The sequence below is a fragment of the Apium graveolens genome, chromosome 11 (assembly GCF_009905375.1).
Source record: "Apium graveolens cultivar Ventura chromosome 11, ASM990537v1, whole genome shotgun sequence".
NCBI lineage: Eukaryota > Viridiplantae > Streptophyta > Magnoliopsida > Apiales > Apiaceae > Apium > Apium graveolens.
The window spans coordinates 158,192,584-158,219,327 of NC_133657.1; the positions used below are offsets into that span (position 1 = coordinate 158,192,584).

The 26,744-nt window shown below is 36.6% G+C and overlaps 1 protein-coding gene across 1 annotated transcript; it reads left to right on the forward strand.

The window, feature by feature from the left end:
* Positions 1-7,370: 7,370 nt before the first annotated feature.
* Positions 7,371-9,147, forward strand: LOC141696046 (uncharacterized). The gene is made up of 2 exons (XM_074500237.1): positions 7,371-7,447; positions 8,588-9,147. Exon 2 carries the CDS (start codon positions 8,638-8,640, stop codon positions 9,145-9,147), a length of 510 nt encoding a protein of 169 aa, XP_074356338.1. The 5' UTR covers positions 7,371-7,447; positions 8,588-8,637.
* The last annotated feature ends 17,597 nt before the right edge of the window (positions 9,148-26,744 follow it).

A 26,744-nucleotide genomic window follows, 5' to 3' on the forward strand; every position in this document is an offset into this window, starting at 1 on the left:
GAATCTGAGTATGGATGATCTCAGGAAGGATATTGCTGACTTGAAAACCTATACTTCAGAAAAATTGGATTCAGTCATGCCCTATGGTACATTGCAGGACTTGGTTTTGAGATTGAAGAAAGAATCTGTTACTGAAAAAAGGTTGGCCAAGTTAGAAGACAGAGTTCAAGTTATTGAAAATTCTGTGGCCACCATTCTTCACAATCAACAATCTCAAACCAGTCTCCTAATGCAGCTGGCAAAAGCACAAGGCTTGACCCCTCTCCTTGATGATAACAAAAAGGGGGAGAGTAAAAGGGAAGGGGAAGGAGAGCCATCTACAAAAGTCAACATATCTAAAGTGCTAGTTCCTGCCATCACTACTTCTCCAATCATTCAAATCAAGGACAAGCCTGATGGAATTGATTTGATTCAGCTAGCAGCAGCTGAAATTCAAGTGAAAGAGCAAAGGAGGAGAATTGATGAAAGGTTGCAACTGTTGTTTGGTTCTACACAAGACAAATCAACATTTGTGAAATACAGCACAAAAATTGAACCAATCAACATGGAGCTCATGCCAGTAGGGAGTCATAAGGATGGAGAAGCTTCTTCCAAAGAGCTACAAGCTATAATTCTCAAGCCCAATGAAAGATCCAATAAGGACTCAACAAAGAATCCTTTAAAAGAAGTGGACTTTCCTTCTCCAAAAGCTGATGAGAACAAGATTTTAGGCAGAAGTATTGCTTATCTCAAAAAGACCATGGATGAGGCTGTAAGGAGAAATAGAGCTATTATCATTAGAGAGGGAAAGAGCATATGTGTGATGCAAGGACATCCCAAATTCTCAATAGCCAAGAAGGAAGAAGACAAGCATTTAAAGGCTGACAAAAGAGCACAAACAAAGCTTGAACAACAGCTAAAGTCAAGTCTAGTTGAAAAAGAAATTGAAGTCAGGGGTGAAGACAAGACTACAAACCTAGATGAGGTTTTAGGGAGTATATTTGGTGAGAGTGTGGAAGAAAGAGAGGAATGGCAGAAGGGAAACAGAAGAAAGGTCAAGGCACATAAAAGGAGTGGAGATAACACTGAAGTAACCAAATCTATATCTAAACCACTAACTTCCATACCTGAACCCCTTGTTGCTGATCCCACAATAAACATCCATGGTGAACCAATCATTCCAAAAGAGGAACCTATTGATTGGGACACTATCAAATTGCCTACCTTTCTAACCACTCTTCCACTACCAAAGAAACAGAAAAGAAAACCAAAATCTACACCTCCCATAACCTCTAAGAAATTCACTCAAAAACAAAAACCTAAGCCTAAGTCACCCATTTCTAAAGATGATTATGTTCACATCTGTGACATAAAAGAAATTTCAGACATTGAACTCTATCTGGATGAACTGGAGGATGTAAGGGGAATAGCTGCCTACAGACAGTTACCAGAGAGATTAGTATTCAGATATAAAGGAGCTGGGGAAAGAACATGGCCTCTCCACAGGATTCTGGATGAAGGCTACTCTACCTTGATTAGAGTCTATTCAGCTATACAAAAGGATTCTGGCTTTACCAGAACTGCCAAGACTGAAATTCTCAACAAGATAGCCAATATAAGGAAAACTTGGAGGGAGCCCAATTCTTTACCCAGGACTTTACTCATTCAAGAAAGGGAAATGAAAATTCACAAATCACCTCATTGGTTGATGGAATTTAGAGATGATAAAGGAGTCAGAAGATTTTTCAGACTTGAAGACCAACTCAAGATTGCCAGCAATGAAACTCTCAAAGAAATGCAATCTAAGTTGGATGTCAGTGTTGAAGATGAAGCTGAATTCTTCAGACAACTCCAACTCCAAATTGAGGAAAATGACAAAAGGCTAGGAAAGAAAACCAGGGAACAAAGAAGAAAAAGATGATTTGCTCAGACTAAAGGAGTGTCCTTGGAAACACTGTAAATCTTCAATTATCTCCTAGTACATACACTTTTGCAGCATTTTTAAATTTCTACTTAGTTTCAATTCATATATCAGTTAAGTGTTTTGTTATCATCAAGTTAACCCTGAATTTATGCCTACAATTCTTATAGACATAAATAGGGGGAGATTGTTAGGAATGTATGTGCATTAGTTTGATGATATGTTTAACAAAATACTTAAGTAGAAATTTAGTGTCTGTAGCCTCAACGGATAAGACCACTTTGGCTATCCGTTGATGGTGTAGCTTTACTTAGAAATAAGTCTAGTGTTGTAGCATATTTCAGTCTCTGTATTTAAAATGTAATTCTTGGAAGTTGAGAGAAACTATGAGTCATGTTGACTACTAGATGATATGCAGATAGGAAGGCCAATTGTAAATACTTCATGCCTTGTAATTTTGTATAAGTGAAGTGGTATCAACGGATGACTTAAAGACCTTCAACGGATGAGAAGCTAAGCTTCAACGGATGTCTCCAAAGCTTCAACGGATAACATCCTTCAACGGATGAGTGCATCAACGGATGAAAGTTTCAACGGATGTTCTGATGATTAGCCGTTGATAAGAGGTAGTTGTACCTACAGACAGAGGCACATGGGTTGATAGAGACAACTGAGATGTGGTAGCCGAATTTCAGGAACAACAGAAAAAGCAGCCGTTCTTCTCTAGTACAAAGATGCAATAGTCAACAAAGTACTGGAGTGAACAGGAAAAGAAGCAAGTGAAGATCTTATTTTATTACTGTATTTTATATTGTTCTTCACTTGTACACTTGGTAATATATAAACCAAGTAGAAGCTAGTAATCAGATGTGAGATTTTCCAGAGCTGTTTAGAAAAACATTGAGAGAAAATTCATCTAGTTTGTACTAGGATGCAGCTGTGATCAACATTGTTTAATCACAGATTTTCTAATATACCATCTCTGGTGGAACAACAAATCCACCAGAAAAGTTTTTAAGGTCTGTTGTGTTCTTTACATTTGTGCTTGAATATATATATGTCTGCATTAGCTTAAAGCAATTCACACACTTGTTCTTCTTGAACACACAACTTTCATAAACTGCTCAAAACTTGAAAAAGTTTTGAGATTTACATTCAACCCCCCTTCTGTAAATCTCATTGTTAGTCCACTAGGAATAACAAAATCCCCAACCAAACTCGACGTTCTATATCACAAAACGATGCTAGAAACACGTACAATCTAATTATATCATCACAATCAACAACCAATTAACGTATAAACCAAAATATTGAAAAATACAAACTAACAAAACCTTTAACTCGACCTAATCATTCCGGCAATAGAACGAACACAAAAATAGTGTGAATCGACTCTAAATAACATGTTAAAGCTAATCCTAACATCAAAAACAACCAAAAACTCCTGAAAATCAAGAACCCAATTCGGGTCTAGAACCCTAAAATACGAATTTGAAATTTTACCCAACGTTTATCGATTTTGATGATGAATTAAGAAAGAGGAGGTCAAGGGCTTTAAAACGGATATTCATACTTGTGATTTGGTGTTCAATAACACCTTCAAAATTGGCTTTGATTTTCAGAATTCTCCAAGAACACCAAGAACACATATTCAAGAAATTTTCAGAAATTAAAACCTTAATTACTACATGATATTGAACTCTATTTTTGAAGTATAATATACCAAATCGACCAGAAAAACATGCTCTACAACATGGAAGCATCAAATCACATCAACAACATCAAGAACAAAAATTCATAATTTAATTATCAAATAATTCGAATATAAATAAATAAATAAGAAAATTACTGTGATTTCTGGAAGGAAACTGATGATTGATTCAGAAAGAGGATTCCGAGAGCTTCGTTTTGATATGCTGCACGCCCGAATCGGAGTTCGATAACGCCTTCGTTCGTGTGTTTGATTCTCGGGAACGTATCGGTTTTCTCGGGTTTTTCTCTGTATTTACGGTGTTTTAACTGGTTGCAAATGAATAAACGGAATAAACGAAATAAGAAATAGGCTATTTATATTTATGGAATATTGGATCGTTCTGGATCGTTTTGGATCGTTTTGGATCATTAAATTAGTTGCTTAGCCGCTAAGTAACTGCAATAACGATCCGATTCAATACCAAAATTGGATAATTATCAAAACCGAGCTTTTTATAAAATATTATATACGAGAATAATATAAAAATATCCCGTCTCTCGAAAATACGGGTTTTATTGATTACCGAAATAACTGTCGTATCGAAAATCTTGCGCCGGGCCGCGCACGGGTCAAACCGTAATCCGAATCGAAAAAGTCAAAACACGGAAAATGTCCGGAATTACCCGATTAGGTTAGGAAGGAGTTTTCGGAAAAGTTTCGGGTTGTAAAAACGCAAAAACGGTTGAAGTCGGACGATTCCCGGCTTTATAAAATAATTTTGGTAATTATTCAGAAAATAATTAATAATACATAAATCATTATAAAATCATATAACACTCCAAAAATTACCAGAAAAATATCACAATTATCTATATTTTATTCTAGACATATAAAAATTTAAATACTCAAATAATATCACATCTAAACACCCAAACATCAATTCCACTTATCAGATAATTCACCTAAAATCACATAAATAATTCCAAATAATTATAATAATAATATTTGAAAATATGGGATATTACAGATTGAATCAACTGGAATCTGTACAATTGGTTTACCGTACCTACTTGAAAGAACACATCTTGTTGTACTTCATGACAGATGGTAGGGTTTATCATATAAGGGAAAATGCCATTCCATTGAAGTATTTTGAAGAACTGGAGCATATATTATTCTTACTTCAAGTGAATGACAAAATAACAGAAAGTGCTGCAAACTATTTGAAGAATCAGATTCAGAGACAGAAAAGACTTTATTATGTTAAGTCTGACAGCACATATCTTCTAAAGTACAGAGATCACAAGAGTGATATAGTTGAAATGAAGCCCAACGCTGCTAAGATTATAACTACCTTTCTGGGTTACAGGGCTGTGGAATTCAATCTTGAGTCTGATAAGGCATATTTGATCAGACTGGATCAGGATATAAGAAAAGCTAGAATTAATGATCTCAGGGCTGCAATCTTTCAAATTGGTGAAGATACTGCAGAACTTAAAGATGCTAAAAGGAAGATGATTGATGAACTCAGATATGCTGAGAGATGTTTGTTGAAGAACTATCTCAGAACAACTCCTGACATCAGAGAGATCAGAAGATGAATCCAAGTCAAGATCTACAACTGCTTAAATTCTGATATGAGTACAGACTGAAGTTGTTATCAGAAGTTAAAGACTGGTAAAGCTTTAAGGACTGTAAGTTGTAGTTATCTAGTCTAATTCTCATGCATTTGTACTTAATATTTTTGACATCATCAAATATCTGTTAAACTTGTATATTATGCTAATTTACAAGTTGGGGGAGATGGTTAGATATATTTGATAATGTCATGGCTAATATGATTTATGTTTAGTTTTCAGATCTCACTTAAACAGGATAAATCAGTACTTACTGGAAGTCAGGACTTAAGGATATCAGTACTTATATTATCAGGAGATAATCATCAGAAGATGGATATCAGAACTTAAGTACTGAAGGACGTTCAGATAAGGACAGCAACTGATTAAAGGAAAGAAGATCGAGACAAACATAAGAAGAGATATGCATGAAGAAGGAATTCTATGAAGAATAGAATACTTGGAAGAAAAGATATCTGATTGATATATTTTATGAAGCAGAATTATATTCCATATCAATTAGCGATTATCTTGTAACTGTGTAGTATATAAACACATACATAGGGTTTACACTATAAGTGTTATTATATTCTAGAAGATTATTCATTGTAATCCTAGCAGCTCTCGTGATATTTTTTCATCACTGAGAGGTAACAGTTCCATACTATAACAGAGTTTATTGTTTCAATAAAGTTTGTTTTCTGTTACTTGAGTTATTTAAGTTCGATTTGATTGTACTATACACTGTATTCACCCCCTCTACAGTGTGTGTGTGACCTAACAAACACATCGGCATATGCTAAATTAACTAATAAAAATATCAGACTTTAAACATAGTTCAATATACCGTTGACTTTAAAAAATGATTTAATTTCATATATTAGGTGATATCTTGAATCGAGGCTCTGTCTACTCCTATTACATGTCACAGATTGGAATCCCAGCTATCCCTACCATATATTGTACTTAAGCATAACAATTTATACACTCACAGATAGTTGACATAAAAGTGACATGCTTTCTTTAACTGCTAATATTTATAATACCGGTGATAGTTTTTGACTTAACAACTAAATTATACGAGCCATTAAATTTGGAATCACTACTACACCTCATCATCTCTTGACTTAAGTTAATATTTATAAATTTAAATTACATTTATCCAAAAGAATTTAGCTATCCAACAACTTTACATATGTTTTAGGAAGAAAACTAGAAAAGAAGCACATATAGGAGGATACTAAACCTGGATCAATTACGAAATCCATTTACAAGATAAAAAAAATGACTTACTAAAAATGCTACTAGGAATAATTGTGTAAACATTTTGATCCAACGTATATAAACAACGCATAAGCATGAATTAAAAAATTTAACGCTAAGATTCCCATAAAAAAAGATGTTTATTATATATAACATCTCTTAAAAAAATATTATAAATAATTGACGCACAAGAATAGTTCTTCAGGTTATTATTCACAACATATCTTCAATAAACACAAATATTTTTAGCATCAGCAGCCATTATTTAAATTTGTCTGTAACATAAAATTTGAAAATATATAATAATTCACTAGCGGAGAGAATAAACTATGTGTAGATTACTGATGTACCAATAATATTATTAGTCTGTATTTTTAGGAGATGATCTTCTTTACTTAATTAGCCAACCCCTTCAAATGGGATTGTTGTCCTTTATTTATACTAAGTCCCAAATGGGCTCAATCCTTACAATCTGGGCCTTCTTGGGCTTTACATAATGTATTGTGATTGTTCTAGCTATAATTCCTTTGGGCCGTCTTGTTCTGGTCCAACATTAGTCCCCCTCCTTGCTTTGCGCGATATCTTTAGATTTGCGTTTTCGTGCTCTCCACCCTTGCGCTTTGAATTCCGAGGTTTTTGTCTTGATACCTGAATAAAGTTAGTGACTGGACAGGATAATGAAATGAAGGGAAAAATTAGTGAAGAAAAAACGAACGAACGAAGCAAAAGAAAAATAAGAAATAACTGTTAATTCGAGATAGGAGTCAAATGTGTGTGTCCGAAAAAAGAAAGGAATTAAACGTAATGCTTTTTTTTTTTTTTTTTTTTTTTGAAGGTATATATCCGCTCATGTGTGTTTTTGAATTTATTTTTCCAGGTTTTTTTTTTTTTGTTTTTGCAGGTTTCCAGGCTAACCTCTTCGACTTCCTCTCCAGGTATCTAAAAGGGGATTGCAGCGCGTTCTGGGCTCGCACTGTAAGTCGTCTACTCTCTCTCTCTATTCCTTTTCCTTTTTATCTGCGGGTCGGTCGTGTTTATAGTTTACCGATTTATAATGGCCGACTTTCCTTCGTCGTCGTCGTCGCATAGTGCCACCAACCGGGACCCCGGGAAGCGACCGTTAGAGGAGGGTGACGAGGAGTCTGTTTTGAACTTGGATAATCTAGAGATCCCGGACCTAGGTCAGTGTGGATCCTTTGATTTCTTAGGAAGCGATGAGTTCTTGAGGGGGGTGCCTCCAGGTCCTATGCCCTCTCCGCCCTTAAGTCCTCGTACCCTGGAACTTAGGAATAGAACGGTCGAGGAAAGTCTTCGACTAGGTAGGATCGAATTTGAGAGCAAACCTAGTTTAAACTATCTTAGTTATTACATCACCGTCGACCCCCATGCGAGTAAGTTGGAGAAGTACATCGACCTGTCTAACGGCTACCGTTACCGAGTGCCGACAGCAGATGAGAGGGTTTGGATGATGCCCGAGTTCGGGATGCATGGGGTTGCGATGATAATGTTTCAGTTTGGTCTTCGTTTGCCCATGCATCCGTTCTTCCTGACGATGTATGAGGCTATCGGTTGTGGTTTAGGGCAGCTGACACCAAATTCTGTTGCTCAGTTAGGTGGTTTCGTGGCGTTGTGCTGTGATAAGGGTCGATCACCGACTTTGAAATTGTTTTTCTCTATTTATGGTGTGCGGTACCATGGTGGCCAAGTATATTTCGACTCCCGACATCGACGGATGAAGATTGTTAGCGTTAGGTCATCGAATTCTGGTTATCACTCGCAGTGGTTGTACGTTGGGGGTCCTGACTTGGAATTTGTAAAGCCTTGCGGGAAAGTTAGCCAGGGCACGATTGATTATTTAAATAACATGGAGAAGCACGATACTGCCTACCTCGATGAGTTTCATGGGTCGAGGACATGGTATACGCACTTAGATTTGAAGGACTCTGGATTCTTAGGGATGCACGATTGTAAGGAGGATGTATTAATTGTTATTGCCCTTATTTTGCATATGTACCTAGTTTTTGTACTTGTCATTGTCGGCTCTTGCTTACTTTAATTTTCGTAAGTGCTTATATATAGGATGGCTGACTTATGGTTTTGTTTGTTTCTTTGTAGTGGAAGGCGCCTCACTTAAAAAGGTTTTAGACGGCGGGATTCGAGGAGGAATGGACAAGGCGATGATGTTGTTATTGCAGCGTGCTGCGAGGAAGCCTGCTGATGCGGCCAGGGCTGGACCGTCGGGGGTTCCTCATTCAGTTTCAATTGAATTGCTTGATGACCAGGGAAACAAGGTAATTGAAGACAATGAGAGGGTTGTTTCAGATCTTGTCCGCGTGGAGGGCAACCCTCGAAAGCGGTTTCGGAGGGAGGATGATGAAGTGGTTGTTGGAGGCCGGGGGGTCGGGTTCGAGGGTGTGAACAAAGATGTGGCCACTGCCGGGGAAAGGGTTTATGGGAAGACCGTCGACCCTCGGTCAAAGAAAGAGGTGATGAGGGTCGAGATTCAGCCCACGGAGCGATGGACGGGGGGATCAACTGTGCCCTTGAGGGCACTTAACCTCTTTAACTTGCCTCAGGACTTGGTTGCTTATGATGGGAGGAAGCGTGAGGACCTTGTTGATCGATGTAAGAGCCGGGCTGGGAGGGTACGTTCATTCCCTTCTCTTTCTTTTTAATGTGCATGTTTCTTTGTTTTCATGTTCGGTCATGGTCGTTTATAGTCATAGTTGCCGACGTCTGGGTTCATCATCGTGTTGCACATAGTGGACTAGTTGTCCTCGACGAATTTTTCCTTCGATGAGATTGCTTAGTTGAAAACATTGCTCTGTTGTATGGCCGGTGTCTTCATGATATTCACAATATCTGGAGCTTGGGGGTCTTCCTGGTTTCATGGGTCTTGGAGGGCGAAAGTCCGGTTCCATTTTTAACACCGCCAAAATTGTCGTTTTCTCAGTATTGAGTTTCGTGAACTCTTTTTCAGATCGATTGTGGGGTTTCCAATCCCTTTCTCCTCTATCCCTCGGGGGGAGGTCAGATGTGCGAGGCGGGGGCGACCTACGTCGCTCTCGGCGCCTTTCCCTCGCAGGGGATCGTGGACTGTAGCTTCGGCGTCGTTCGTACTTTGACGACCTCCGTGGAGATTGTATACAGCTTACCGCTTCCTGAAGCATCATGCGGTGTTCTATAATCTGGAACGCAGCCTGTAGTGTTTTCGGCCTTTTTTCAAAGATTTCTTCTAAAAGGAGGCCATGCCTAGACTTATCGATGCCCGCTGTCAGGAAATTGACAGCCATCTGTTCTATTAAGTCTGGAATTTCCGCTATTTCTTCCCTGAACCGGGTTAGAAAACTCCTGAGACTTTCGCCGGAGCGTTGATGCATTGTCATCAAGGATGCAGTAACTTTGATTCCTTTGTAGTTGCTGGAAAATCGGGCTTGAAACTTGCTTTTCAGGGTTGTCCACGAGTCGATTGATCGAGGTGGCAAGTTACTGTACCATCGGAGAGCAGTGCCTTGAAGGCAAGTGGAGAAGAACTGACACCTAGCGATCTCCGAGTGGCCGAAGAAAGCCATGCGGCCGTCAAATGTATTTAGAAATGCTAGCGGGTCCGAGGATCCGTCGAAATGATCGAGAGCAGGCGTTTTCAACGTCCTGTCGATGCGCGCCTTCTCAAGCACTAACGATAGGGGGCTCTCAGAAACGGTTTCAAACCCTGCTTGATTTCTCATCAAGGTACGCATCTGGGCGATTTCTTCCTGCATTTTAGCGAACTCCTCGTGAGATATAGATTCTGTGGATTCTGTCTGATGTGAGACATCGGCAGATGACACTGTCTTCTGTCGACGTTCGCGAGGTTGCGAATATGTTGACTCCGCCGAGGGCTCATATTCGTACTCCGCATCATCCTCATCATAAAATTCATCATCTTGTCCATTTTGAATTGTAGTTTGTTGGAGCTCTCGTCGGAGACGGTGAATCTCACGTTTTCGCTCAAGTTTAGCCTGCAATCTCTGAGCTTCGCGCTCTAGAAACTCGAGTTCTTCATCTGAATCAAGGGAATCTTTCGGATTTCCTTGGTTTTGGGCTTTTAGCCTTTCTTTCTTTTCCAAATGTAGCCGAACGTCGCTCGAGAGAACTTTTTTTCCTTTAGATGTTTGAACTCTAAAACGCTGGTCTGACACAGCTTTTCTTTTTCTGTCCCTTTGGAGAGAGTCCTTCAATCCTAGAAATTGATCTTCTGGAGGAGCCTCAGGTGGAGGGAACAGACACTTCGGCTTCAATGCCGGTTGTTTTGGAAGCTCGCGATCGTCGTGGGTCGAGGGGTCGGCGGCAACTTCTGCCGTCAACTTCTTTACCTGAGTTGGTCCGGCGGTTCCCGGATCAAGCTCTTCTCCAATCATCTTTTTGTTGGATCTTGTTAAAGCAAAGCTCCTTCTAGCGCCAAATGATGTACCAATAATATTATTAGTCTGTATTTTTAGGAGATGATCTTCTTTACTTAATTAGCCAACCCCTTCAAATGGGATTGTTGTCCTTTATTTATACTAAGTCCCAAATGGGCTCAATCCTTACAATCTGGGCCTTCTTGGGCTTTACATAATGTATTGTGATTGTTCTAGCTATAATTCCTTTGGGCCGTCTTGTTCTGGTCCAACAATTACCAAATTAAACCTTAATTATCACCGGCGGAGGAAGGCAATGTGATTAGGTTAATTAACGTGTTGCCCAATTTGATGAATCAGGAATCTCATGGAAAAGAATCCCTTAGAAACCCATGGAGTAAACCTATGTTAGTGAGTGGAGGTTTCTTTTGAGAATGATAGATTTGGGGAAAAAATTAAACTCTTTTGTATTAAAATTGAACGCTATATAAGTATTAAAATTATAGAATTAATTAATGAAAATCACTTAGAAAACGTTTACTTACATAATGCTTACCAAACTGCTTTCCAAGTTTGTATTTAAATAACGTTTACACTAAGAACCCCTCTATAACTATTTTTTTTATTTTTCTTTTATATTTTTAAATTTTTCTTAATAACTTACATAACGTTTTTATATTACCTGCATAGCTCATGCCAAAAACGCTATCTAAGGAGCGGTATTAGCTCAATTTTATAGCAGTGGATGCAACATATAGCTAACATAAGTCAAGACTACACTTGTGTTTTGCTGTAAAGCTAAGGAAATCAATTTTTTCATTTCATATGTGGGACCTAAGATTTATTTCACAATTTTTCACTACTAATGTAACACCCCCAAATCTGGGGTCGGGGATCCGGGTTGTCACGAGTTCCATTTCCCTTAATAATACTTAATCTTAATAATCAACCAACTACTGCGTACTGTAACCCCACAATATACACACACACCACAAGTTATAGTCTCAGAGATGAACACTAAAAAATAAAACAAGTTATTTTATTCCACAATTATAAACCATTTCACCTTAAAAAGGGTTTCTGATTAATTTACATATTCTTTGCCATTATTACAATTCATAAATGTTCATAAGTCTGGTACATCAAAAGTTGAAAGCCTAGCCTATTGGTAGTTCCTACCTCAGCTACAACGACATCAATGCCTACAGGAAACTGCGGAACGTTTCCTATCCGCTCATGAATTGGGAGCTTGGTCCTGTTCATCTTGTCTATCTGTTGTTGTGTGATGAAAGAAGAAAGCAAGGGTGAGCAACAAGCCCACCAAAATAATATGTATAATGATTTACAATATGTGAGCATCCTCATAGTACTCATGAAAGTCTTGGTCAAAAAGGAATGAACCAAGTTTGATATCTTATCACGACCAAGTCGCAAAATATTCCGTATATATGTATATATACTTTTCAAAAACTTGGAAGTCCTCTTCCATGCATAATATACACAGAGTTCCAGTTTATAACTGTATAAAAATATCGTTGCAAGGTGATCTCATATATATAACATTGTCTCAACGTTTTTGTGAAAATCTTTGTCATGCATAAGATAATAATTAACCAGATATAAGTTGAAAAGATAAAGTTACAAGATACTCCAATATACTTATATCTTTTCCGAATACTACTTGAACTACCATCGTTCAAGGTATAATCAGTTTCAAAAGTTTATCACATAGATGAGACTACAAGATAAGACATGAATAAATTCATTCTTTGAAATATTATTGAATGAAATGAAGTTATGAGATACTTCATTAAGTCCCGATATATATATATATATATGTCCATATATATCTCTCATACATTTCCTGAAAACCTCTGTCATGTAAAGTATGAACAGAGTTGCACTATCCAATGAATTTGGAAAGAAAATAATTTTGGCATAAACCCGATATCTTGCTGATCAGGCAAAGATACCAATAAGTAACCTTTTCTACTAGTAGATGGATGAATCCCCCACCGGTCATCACCCTGGCCTCATTAGGACCTTGTGCTGGACCGCCACCCGGCCTCTTACGCGTTGATGGGCTGCCACCCAGCCACTTACACTTTGATAGACCGTACTCTGGCCTGTCGCTTATGCCGACTCAATTAGATGGACTTACTTTCCGAATGTTGGGTAAGTAATCAATTCATTTATCCAAACAGCAACCTCGTTGCGAATATCAAATACATCACAGAGCCGGATCCCTCAATTTTTAAGCGAGTATTTAAATCCCCTTCGAAAGGAAGATCTTAAGTTTGAAAACGAGTTTTGGGATCCGCTCTAACTTTTAAAATCATTTTAAAGACTCGAAAACATTTTTAAGAATGTTTGGAGTAATGCTGATTTAATAAAATAAATCAGTCCCAATATATTAGAAAATATCTGAATATTATTATTTAAATAATATTCCCATAAAAAAATAATCTCCATATAAATAATTTGAAGTAGAAGTTTTAAAACTCATACTTGAAATGAATATTAAATAACCAAAGATATACTTATACGAAAGTACTATCTTTATTTGAATAATCGAAAATAAGTTTGATTATCGAAATATTATTCTTTAATAAAATAACGAATATTATTTAGTAAATAAGCGGAGTCATAAGTCCTCGAATGAATATTCAAAATAATATTCATTAAATAGAATAAACAGAGTCATAAGTTCTCGAATGAATATTCAAGATAATATTCCTTAAATAAAATAAAACGAGTCATAAGTCCTCGAATGAATATTCAAAGTAATATTCATTAATAAAAATAAAGTTATCGAATAAACCTTATTCGATTAATAGTTTTGAAAACTATATCTATATATATATATATATAAATATATATAATATACTCGGAAATATCGACTCCCGGTTTTAGAAAATGTTCGCATTTGGGTCCCCTATACTAAGGGTATACGCAACTACTGCTTATCTCTAGCATAGGCATTATGCAATTATAAGCATTGGAATCAACAATTAGATATCAATATTATGAAATAGGCATGCATATAAACCATATCAGCATGCTCCAATATATCGCAAGATTTTTCTAGTAACAATCATGCATCTATCACAAGATAATGCATATACATATATACATCACAATAACAGTACAACCGGTAGAAAACTTGCATGAGCGACTGGGGGTGGTAAAAGGCTTGGGATGAGTCTGGTAACCTATGAACAACATATAAGTTGGAATTAAACCAAAGTCGCTTAAGAATCTATACTTTAACCAATTAGACCCTAACGTTCGCTTTTGCGCTTAAAGATTCACTTAAGTCGCTCGAGTACCCTCGGCTCCACCATTTTTAATAAATTAACCATTGAGAATTTTAAGGCGATTATTTCGCGAATACCCTACCAACTGCCTAATCCACTTTACATAATTGTTTCATACTCCAATTAGTCATTTAAGGGCCTTAACCAAGGTTTCAAAGTAAGGCGAGGGGTAATGGTTCGTTCGCGAAACAATGTTACTTAAAACGGTCGTTTCTCCTAAACCGTACATCGGATTCAAGCGAACCACATATCAAAACGAAGCTCATAATATGAAATATCTAAACATGGTAATGGTCAGTTCATGGCAGTGAGTATTCGGGTGCAAAAGTTAAGCACAAAACAATTTAAGGAAATTTGGGCATTATGACGGCTATAACTTAGAAATTCCCAAATTTTTACCAAAACAATTCAACATCAAACCACCACCAATCTACACCATTCCACCATCATTCAACCACAATACAAGATCATTTAACTATAACTCAAGATCTCAACTTATTCATCTAAACCAAGTCAAAATGTGACCAAGAACATCTAATTCAACAAGTATCACTCCTAACTCCAAAATCAACAAAACCACTTACTAAACAAAGCTCAAAACATGAGTACACACCCATTACACTAACCCATCATCTAAACATTATGAAATCCAAACCAATAAAACTTAAGACTAAGGGTTTGAGAAGTTATACCTTCCTTGGAGAGTGGAGAATCACTTAGGAAGCATTAAATAACCACTAACTATCTCTACTAAGCTTGGATCTTGAAGAAAATATAAGAAAACACAAAGTTAGTTTCTTGAAAACACTATTCATCAAGAACTTTGATGAATTGATTAGCTATGTTAAACATGGAATCTTGAGCTTAAACTTATGGCTCATCTAAGTTATGAATTATGGAAGCTATAGAAACAAACCTCTTGAATTATGATTAAGTGGAGCTTGGGTTTTGGAATTTTCTTCCTTTCTTTTCTTCAAAAAGCCGAGGCAAAAAGATGGGGGAAGAAGAAAATGTGTTTGTTTTGGTTGCTTTTGATTTTTTGTGTTTAATTGAATTGTTACCATGGTAAATTTTGTGTGGTTTATAATCAACCAACACTTCCTTCCCTTTTGGTCATGCTTATGTCATCCTCCTATGTCATCTTCCCACACTTGTACTCTTCTTGTTCGTGTGATGACATCATCATCACTAGCCTCTTTGATTAACTCCCAATTACTTGGCTAATGACCGCTGATCTGTTATATGGTTCGCTTAACTTTTGTTCTCGTTTATCGTTTGAGGGATCATACCCGGGATCTTATTACTTGGGTTTCCTTAACCTTTCTCAATACATTATATTCCTTTTATGATCCTATCTTATACTCCTTGAATTTAAATCATTTTTATCCTGTTACCTTATACTCAATTCTTTCGGTATCTGGTGGATTTTCGGGAAAAATCAAAGTGTTCGAATTTGGATTCTGACGATCTTTACATACACTTATATACCATATAGAGTACTAATAAGATCTCGGAATAACAATAAAAGAACCTCTACAAAGTGTGGCATGAAAAGTTTTCTTATTCAGTATAATCAGCAAAATCACTATTCATAAGGGTTACAAAAAGTCCAAAATTTTTGGGGTTATTACAGTCTCCCCTCCTTAAAAGGATTTCGTCCCGGAATCAGACAGAAAACAAATGGGGGTACTTTTCTAGCATTGTGCCTTCTAACTCTCAAGTCAATTTTCCCACATTGTGGTTCTACCACAAAACCCTGACTAGCACGATAACCTTTCTCCTAAGCACTTGTTCCTTTTCGATCTATAACTCTTCCTGGTTGCTCCATATAGGTTATGTTTGGTTGCATACCTATGCGCTCTTATGCTAACTTCCCAATATGTCTTAATACCTCAAAGGGGCCAACAATTCGGGGGCTTAGCTTTCCTTTCTTTCCGAACCTCATTCATCATTTCCAAGGGAATACCTATAACATCACTAGGTCCCCTACTTCCTATTATTTGTCCTTTCGTGTCAAATCAATATACTTTTTATGTCCATCTTGGGCTATTACCAGCCATCCTCTGATTAGATCTATTATATCCTTGGTCCTTTGGACTACTGCGGGTCCGAGCATCTTGCGCTCTACAACTTCATCCTAACATAAGGGAGATCGACATTGTGTTCCCTCAAGGATCTCATAAAGCGATATCTCGATACTGACATACGATCTATTATCGTAAGAAAACTCAATCCGCGTTAAGTGATCATTCCAAATTCTTTCAAGTCTATTGCACAGACTCTCATCATAGCTTCTAGCACTATAGCTTTTGCTTCTCAATACTCCTTCTTTTCTTGTTCATAGTCATTACTATCTTCCGTACATAATACTATATTGGTTACACTTTTGCTCGTTAGTATTCTATAACCTTTTAATAACCGCGTCAACCTTAGTATCACGAACACGTTAGATTCGGAATACCACCGCACTGATACTACTTCCTTTAGCTGCTTCCATCTTCGAAAGCTTGATCTATCATATAGAAGTAAAAGATTTTATTGAGAAATCACTATGATCATGAACACTTGTTACATTGCATAGTTAGTACAGAAGGTGGCCAGCCTTTAGTACTTGACAAGCAATTAAACAACATGTAGTATCATACTAGGCTTCTATCACACAAATAGATAGTCATTCGACAATACCTCCCCTTCTGGAAGGGTTGTTCTTCTCAGATTACATGCAATGAAAAGAAGAGAAAAGAACGAATTGAAGAGAATGGTATATATGTAAAAAAATACCGCCACAAAATATCTGGCTTGGAATCTACCTCTAAACTATAGAGGTTTGTCATAGGAGAACAAAACATATACGTATATATATATATATATATATCAACATCAAGTATTATAACATCGTATTTCACGTGTCTGAATATTTACTATTCCGTCCATCATTCTATGGACCCATGCTCTTGCTCGAGCTTATAAACAATCACCGTTGAAACTCCCTTGACAGCAAAGATTGAATCTCGGATTTCATTCTAGACATCATAGTTACTAGAATCCATTGCTATTCCGTAACCTTCTTCGTATAGTAATACTACTCTTTATCGATAAGAAGGAATAAATATATCATAGGTAAATGATCGCCTTAGTTAGTCTACCGATGATTACTTATACATCACCATGACCCGATTAGTGGTACTCAATCTCACCGCTCATTACATTACAACTCTCACAGTTGTCATTGTATAAATATTCATAGAATCGTTGATGCATTACTATAGTCCACCACGGACCTACGGAAGTCATTTTTTTTCCTCGGAACTTAATATCTAAACATACGGAGTCCATATCTGCCATATAAAAATCTTCTAAGGAGGTAACAGGATCACCTTTCATGATTTATGAAGAACACTCCTGAACTTGACATACATATGACATGAAATTGATAAAATTGCAGAAGAGTTTCAATAAAAGCAATGATAGCAGGTTAATACCATTCTTAATCATATGTCTTTATTAGGAGACATGAAGTTCAAAGGTTTATTAAGTCATTTCCTAACATGGTCCTGGCAAATCTCAAGATAGGACCTTCTAAGATAGGTAGCCTGCTCATGGAAATTTTATGAACTAAATCTTTACCAAACTACTATTACGGTTGGGTATTGCACAGTCATCAGAAGGAATTTCAATCTTTCAAACCATAATAAAATCTTCACGGCTTTAACCATTATCATTGTATTCCTCTTGCACGAGCGTTGATAATTGTCTTCTTACACTTAAAGTGTCGGCCACCTCTTTGGCCTTTCCTGATAGTAATACTTCCTTACAATCAATGTCATTTTAACCACCTTCACTAAATTTTCTACCTCATTTCAAATCACTGCTTATGTGAAAATGCTTTTCTTAAGTCCTTGTGATAAAAAAAATCACCATTTTTCCATAAGTCACTGCCTTAGTCTTTAAATATAAACATTATCATGGCTGACTCTCGATCGTACTTAGGACGTCTTTTATTTTGGGCCCTTCTTGCTTTAACAATTCTGACCTTCATTGGTTCAATCTATACTTCTTATGGTTTAACACGTGCCCACCTGGAATTATTATAATTACGCCACTTTCCTTTATCAAATTTCTATTCTTGAGAACTTCGAATATTACCTTTCTCCTTATAAAACCTCTAAGGTTATCCTTATATCATTCCTCCTGTAATTCCTAGATACAGGGCATATCAAAATATCATTTACTAATACTAGAACCATTGTTTATACACTTCTGAAAAATTTCTCCACTGATCCTTAAAGGTTGTTGTTACCTTAATCCTTTCCAATTCATACTGTCAAAACTCATACTATCCCTATTAAGGGTGAAATGCCAACCTGCATGCATTCCCCTATGGTTCATCTCAAGTTATCGAAGTTATATCCTTAATTCCACCTTTAAAAAGGTACTTGCATCCTTCCATAGATAAATCAAGTCATATGTCCTTGATAGATTATCTTATTCAATCATTCCCACCCAGATAGTCTATACCAATTTCACAATAGCATCTTTATTCAAACCGAGGTTAACCCATATGGCCTTCAAAAGATAACAATGGTTACCCGCTTTTCTTTCCTAATTTGGTAATGACAACAGGGATGTTCTGGAAGATATTGGTCGTGTTCAACGTGAACTTCTTCTTAATAACTCCTCATTTACTTTTGTTATTTATCTCAACAGTCATCTCAATGTTTGGATATCTTTCATACCTGGCATCCCCCTTTCTGGGTATCATGCCACCGGTCTTACATATACTTCACATTCTTGAAGGTCACTTCCTTCATCCCATTTTCCTAATATCTTGTTATCTTGTCTCCTCAGTCCATCCGTGTTTTCTTATTAGCCCATCGATCTATCTCGAAGTGTCTTCCAATACTCCCAACTTAAAGGGGATACAATATACATATCACTTATGCCTTAAACCATCAACTTTAACTCATGGTGAATCACCCTCATCCCGACGATTACATACTTTTCTATTTCTATTTCTATGAGTCTTTAGGGTTTCCTCATACCCAACTCCCTTATCATTCCTCAAACTTTATTTCCTTTATATTCCTTTTCATATTTTCGTTTCTATTACAACCATTTCATGAACCAACACAACATAAGCATTGATTTCAAACATCATGTCGTTCTAGGATTCTTGTCCTCCAGACGAATCTTGACAACTTTTACAACTTAGATTCATAACTCATCATACTCGTCCGCCTTTGTTCTGGCTCTAAAGCTTTTACACTATCTCTATAACCTTGGGAATTACTTTCCCGAAAACAATTGACTGAACTTTAATCAGTTTATTATAACCTCTGGCTCCGTGCCTTTCTTGGTCTTTCACCAGCGGTTGGCCTCTCTCTTAGGTAGGTAAGTGATAAAAAAAATCTTTTGCGCTTCGTCAATCATTTAGAATCTCAAATGATTCTTATATTTCCTTTAGCCAGGCTCTTGCCTCGACTGGGTCAACCTGTTCCTTGGAACTCTGAGAGCTTAGCGACTTAAAGGTCATGAAAGAATTTCTTACCGCATTATTTCCTCAAGGTGGTGGTTGGGAATAAAAGTATAAGTTTTGTTTTAGGCAGGTCCATGGATTGCCCAATAGGAGTACCATCCTGGTTCTTCCTATCTTGCTCGACTTCAGTTTTCTCAGTCTAAATATTTCTTCCTACTCCCCATAATTGGGGTCATCTTTTAATTTAAAATCCTCATTTTCCACTTCATTATATTCTGGGTTCCTTATATCTTAATTGCGACCTCCCTGATTATCACATTCAAGGTTTGCCCCTAATCTTATTCCTCGTGGGGGCATAATGCTTGGAAAAATTTTGAGAATCTCTGGATATTTGTCTTACTTACTTTGCTTAAGTCTTTCCCTCGTTCAGTCCTGACATGATTGCAAATTATGAATTCTCAAGTTCTATAAACTTCATGACACTCTTAAGTGTTGATAGTGCAATTAACAATATGAACTTATCACAAACAAACTGATCTGAACCGAAATTAATGAATATATACATAACCATTTGTTCGAGGGTACAACAACTAAACACATTAAAGAGAATTACATCATTAGATCTGATCGCTTCTATCCCAAGAGTACTACCATAGATAATCATCTAGTCATTAAAACCAACCATTCATTACTTAGGCTAATCCTCCAAAAGTGGTGCTACATGAAACCCTTGTCTGATCGCTCTAGCTCTGCACACTACCATGGATCAAGAAATGCGGGCACGCACGACATCCCTAACATGCTTCATCACAGAGGTGATGAGGTCTAAGATAGTCGCAAGTAGAGCTGGATCAACCTGACCCTCAAGATGGCCTCTAGCTGTAATTCGGGTGGTAGCCTCAATCCTGTCCATGCTATAAGCTAATCCTGCCGGAAGTACCCCGCCCTCAATCCTTGGTGCAGTAAGTCGATTCTATAGATCACCCCTAACATTACGGGCCTCAGACATGCCACCCAAAGTCATATGATAATCGGCGATAAGAGAAGCTTGAGTGGTAGCATCTAGCAGTCCATGGGGTGCAGGTGGTGCAGACCCAGGGGATCCAAATGGATAACCAAGCACGGTATCAGGTGACAATGGTGCAGGAGATAAAGGTGGCATTTCCTCAGTAGGTGTTGGGCTCTGCACAGGGGAGGGAACAGGAATTGGTGAAACCTCATGGATGTCTACAGGAACCTCTGGAAGAGGGTCTGATACTGGTATAATTGGTGTCGTGGAAGGCCCCACTCCTTCTGCCCTCATTATCCTCTGTGCCCTAGGTAACTCTTCATCCTCTAGTGCCACCCTCGCGGCCATTCTAGCTCTGGTAGTCGCTCTGACTACGGTCATTAATTCCTCAGCGGTCCTCTCTTTATTCTCGTCAGGACGCTCCACGAGATCCTTCTCGGCAACATTCCCTTCTGGGATAACATCCTCAACTGCAATATTCCCAATATGAATCTCATCCGGTCCCTCGTTAGGGTACTCTATCGGATTCACAATTTGATCTCCAACATGTAATAAAACATCCTCATGCTGATGCTCCTGAACCTCAGGGTTCGGTGCCCCGCTGCCCTATATGATCACGAACTATGTTACTATCATAATTTTTGTAAGGATTCCCGTAAGGGTTTTAACTGTCAGTACTATGTTAGGTAGTCTGACTATGAACTTGGTAAGAGTTCTTATTATCTTAGTGAACTTATTATTTTAACGTCATATCATCTCTTAGGTTTATAACGCTTAGCTCTGATACCATTTCTGTAACACCCCCAAATTCGGGGTCGGGGATCCGGGTTGTCACGAGTTCCATTTCCCTTAATAATACTTAATCTTAATAATCAACCAACTATTACGTACTGTGACCCCACAATATACACACACACCACAAGTTATAATCTCATAGATGAACACCCAAAAATAACACAAGTCATTTTATTCCACAATTATAAACCATTTCACCTTAAAAAGGGTTTCTGATTAATTTACATATTCCTTGCCATTATTACAATTCATAAATGTACATAAGTCTGGTACATCAAAAGTTGAAAGCCTAGCCTATTGGTAGTTCCTACCTCAGCTACAACGGCATCAACGCCTACAGGAAACTGCGGAACGTTTCCTATCCACTCACGAATTGGGAGCTTGGTCCAGTTCATCTTGTCTATCTGTTGTTGTGTGATGAAAGAGGAAAGCAAGGGTGAGCAACAAGCCCACCAAAATAATATGTATAATGATTTACAATATGTGAGCATCCTCATAGTACTCATGAAAGTCTTGGTCAAAAAGGAATGAACCAAGTTTGATATCTTATCGCGACCAAGTCGCAAAATATTCAGTATATATGTATATAAACTTTTCAAAATCTTGGAAGTCCTCTTCCATGCATAATATACACAGAGTTCCAGTTTATAACTGTATAAAAATATCGTTGCAAGGTGATCTCATATATCTAACCTTGTCTCAACATTTTTGTGAAAATCTTTGTCATGCATAAGATAATAATTAACCAGATATAAGTTGAAAAGATGAAGTTACAAGATACTCCAATATACTTATATCTTTTCCGAATACTACTTGAACTACCACCATTCAAGGTATAATCAGTTTCAAAAGTTTATCACATAGATGAGACTACAAGATAAGACTTGAATAGATTCAATCTTTGAAATATTATTGAATGAAATGAAGTTATGAGATACTTCATTAAGTCCCGATATATATATATATGTCCATATATATCTCTCATACATTTCCTGAAAACCTCTGTCATGTAAAGTATGAAAAGAGTTGCAATATCCAATGAATTTGGAAAGAAAAGAATTTTGGCATAAACCCGATATCTTGCTGATCAGGCAAAGATACCAAAAAGTAACCTTTTCTACTAGTAGATGGATGAATCCCCCACCGGTCATCACCCTGGCCTCATTAGGACCTTGTGCTGGACCACCACCCGGCCTATTACGCGTTGATGGGCTGCCACCCAGCCACTTACACTTTGATAGACCATACCCCGGCATGTCGCTTATGCCGACTCAATTAGATGGACTTACTTCCCGAACATTGGGTAAGTAATCAATTCATTTATCAAAATAGCAACCTCGTTGCGAATATGAAATACACCACAGAGCCAGATCCCTCAATTTTTAAGCGAGTATTTAAATCCCCTTCGAAAGGAAGATCTTAAGTTTGAAAACGAGTTTTGGGATCCGCTCTAACTTTTAAAATCATTTTGAAGACTCGAAAACATTTTTAAGAATGTTTGGAGTAATGCTGATTTAATAAAATAAATCAGTCCCAATATATTAGAAAATATCTGAATATTATTATTTAAATAATATTCCCATAAAGAATAATCTCTATATAAATAATTTGAAGTAGAAGTTTTAAAACTCATACTTGAAATGACTATTAAATAACCAAAGATATACTTATACGAAAGTACAATCTTTATTTGAATAATCGAAAATAAGTTTGATTATCGAAACATTATTCTTTAATAAAATAACGAATATTATTTAGTAAATAAGCGGAGTCATAAGTCCTCGAATGAATATTCAAAATAATATTCATTAAATATAATAAACAGAGTCATAAGTCCTCGAATGAATATTCAAGATAATATTCCTTAAATAAAATAAACCGAGTCATAAGTCCTCGAATGAATATTCAAAGTAATATTCATTAATAAAAATAAAGTTATCGAATAAACCTTATTCGATTAATAGTTTTGAAAACTATATCTATATATATATATAAATATATATAATATACTCGGGAACATCGACTCCCGGTTTTAGAAAATGTTCGTCTTTGGGTCCCCTATACTAAGGGTATACGCAACTACTGCTTATCTCTAGCATAGGTATTATGCAATTATAAGAATTGGAATCAACAATTAGATATCAATATTATGAAACAGGCATGCATATAAACCATATCAGCATGCTCCAATATATCGCAAGATTTTGCTAATAACAATCATGCATCTATCACAAGATAATGCATATACATATGTACATCACAACAACAGTATAACGGGTAGAAAACTTGCCTGAGCGACTGGGGGTGGTGAAAGGCTTGGGATGAGTCTGGTAACCTATGAACAACATATAAGTTGGAATTAAACCAAAGTCGCTTAAGAATCTATACTTTAACCAATTAGACCCCAACGTTCGCTTTTGCGCTTAACGATTCACTTAAGTCGCTCGAGTACCCTCGGCTCCACCATTTTTAATAAATTAACCATTAAGAATTTTAAGGTGATTCTTTCGCGAGTACCCTACCAACTGCCTAATCCACTTTACATAATTGTTTCATACTCCAATTAGTCATTTATGGGCATTAACACGGGTTTCAAAGTAAGTCGAGGGATAATGGTTCGTTCGTGAAATGCCGGTACTTAAAATGGTCGTTTCTCCTAAACCGTACATCGGATTCAAGCGAACCACATATCAAAACGAAGCTCGTAACATGAACTATCTAAAAATAGTAATGGTCTATTCATGGCAGTGAGTGTTCAGGTGCAAAAGTTAAGCACAAAACAGTTTAAGAAAAATTGGGCATTACGACGGCTATAACTTAGAAATTCCCAAATTTTTACCAAATCAATTCAACATCAAACCACCACCAATCATCACCATTCCACCATCATTCAACCACAATACAAGATCATTTAACTATAACTCAAGATTTCAACTTATTCATCTAAACCAAGTCAAAATGTGACCAAGAACATCAAATCCAACAAGTATCACTCCTAACTCCAAAATCAATAAAACCACTTGCTAAACAAAACTCTAAACATGAGTACACACTCATTACACTAACCCATCATCTAAACATTATGAAATCCAAACCAACAAAACTTAAGACTAAGGGTTTGAGAAGTTATACCTTCCTTGGAGAGTGGAGAATCACTTAGGAAGCCTTAAATAACCACTAACTATCTCTACTAAGCTTGGATCTTGAAGAAAACATAAGAAAACACAAAGTTAGTTTCTTGAAAACACTATTCACCAAGAACTTTGATGAATTGATTAGCTATGTTAAACATTGAATCTTGAGCTTAAACTTATGGCTCATCTAAGTTATAAATTATGGAAGCTAAAGAAACAAACCTCTTGAATTATGATTAAGTGGAGCTTGGGTTTTCGAATTTCCTTCCTTGCTTTTCTTCAAAAAGCCGAGGCAAAAAGATGGGGGAAGAAGAAAATGTGTTTATTTTGGTTGCTTTTGATTTTTTGTGATTAATTGAATTGTTACCATGGTAAATTTTGTGTGGTTTATAATCAGCCAACACTTTCTTCCCTTTTGGTCATGCTTATGTCATCCTCCTATGTCATCTTCCCACACTTGTCCTTTTCTTTTTGGTGTGATGACATCATCATCACTAACCTCTTTGCTTAACTCCCAATTACTTGGCTAATGACCGCTGATCTGTTATACGGTTCGCTTAACTTTTGTTCTCGTTTATCGTTTGAGGGATCATACCCGGGATCTTATTACTTGGGTTTCCCTAACCTTTCTCAATACATTATATTCCTTTTATGATCATATCTTATACTCCTTGAATTTAAATCCTTTTATCCTGTTACCTTATACTCAATTCTTTCGGTATCTGGTGGATTTTCGGGAAAAATCAAAGTGTTCGAATTTGGATTCTGACGATCTTTACATACACTTATATACCATATAGAGTACTAATAAGATCTTAGAATAACAATAAAAGAACCTCTACAAAGTGTGGCATGAAAAGTTTTTTTATTCAGTATAATCAGTAAAATCACTATTCATAAGGGTTACAAAAAGTCCAAAATTTTTGGGGTTATTACAGTCCATTGTGGTTCTGCCACAAAACCCTGACTAGCACGATAACCTTTCTCCTAAGCACTTGTTCTTTTTCGATTTATAACCCTTCCTGGTTGCTCCATATAGGTTACGTTTAGGTTCAAATTGTTAAAAGAGCTAGTTTAGTTCGACTCCATTATTCTGAATTTGAACTACGCCCGACTCAAAATTCGGCTCACTCGGATCGAATTACAACATACTAAAAGGGAATGAATTAATAACCGTTATTGGTCAAGCTCTTGGAGCAGAGACGAGATCCATGCGATTTTCCATACAGAAGGGGCGATCCCACATGCACGATTATATGTTTTGCACTTTACATTTTCTACAAAATTAAGCACCATGATAATTAATGGTCCATACAACTAGCAGCTAGCATTTTGGATAAGTAATTAGGCGATAAATTAAAAGTTCCGTGACGGTAGGTATTCATTTAACTTCTACTGATATAATTCTATTCTAAGTCGGAGGTTGATCTTTATATAATTAAAGCACCCTAGGTTAGCATTGGAAATTATATACACGTAACTGGGTTCCACGTCTACATTCATGCTAGCCTATATACGGATTGCTTCTAACATTTGATAGTTTTTAAAAATATACTAACTTATAACCCGTGCAATACACCGATTTGAAAAATAAATTAAAGAACATAATAAGTTATAATAATAAATGTTTTGGGATAATTTGAGACTTGACTGAAAATAAATAATATAATATAATATGTTGTTCACGGATCTCGAGCCCTGAACCTGTAGAAATTGTTAAATTAAAGAATATAATAGTTTAAATATAATAAGCTGTTGACGGGGTTCGAACCCTGAATCCATGAGAGCAATTTAATATTAATATAATAATATTTTTATTATTACATCCAACGGTTCTCATTTATCTAACTTTAGATGTGATGGTTGTTATTTGTCGTACCAAACAACCGACTACCAAATAGAGGGTGTTCTGCTTATAATAGTATAGTATAGATAGATTTTATAATATAATTTTCAATAGTTGAAAAATAAATTGAAAAATATAATAAGTTACAACAATATATGTTTTATAATAATTTGAGACTTGACTGAAAATTAATAATATAATATAATATGTTGTCTACAGGACCCGAAAACTTGTAGAAATTGTTAAAATAAAGAATATAAAAGTTTAAATATATGGGTTCGAACCCTGAATCCATGAGAGCAGTTTAAATATT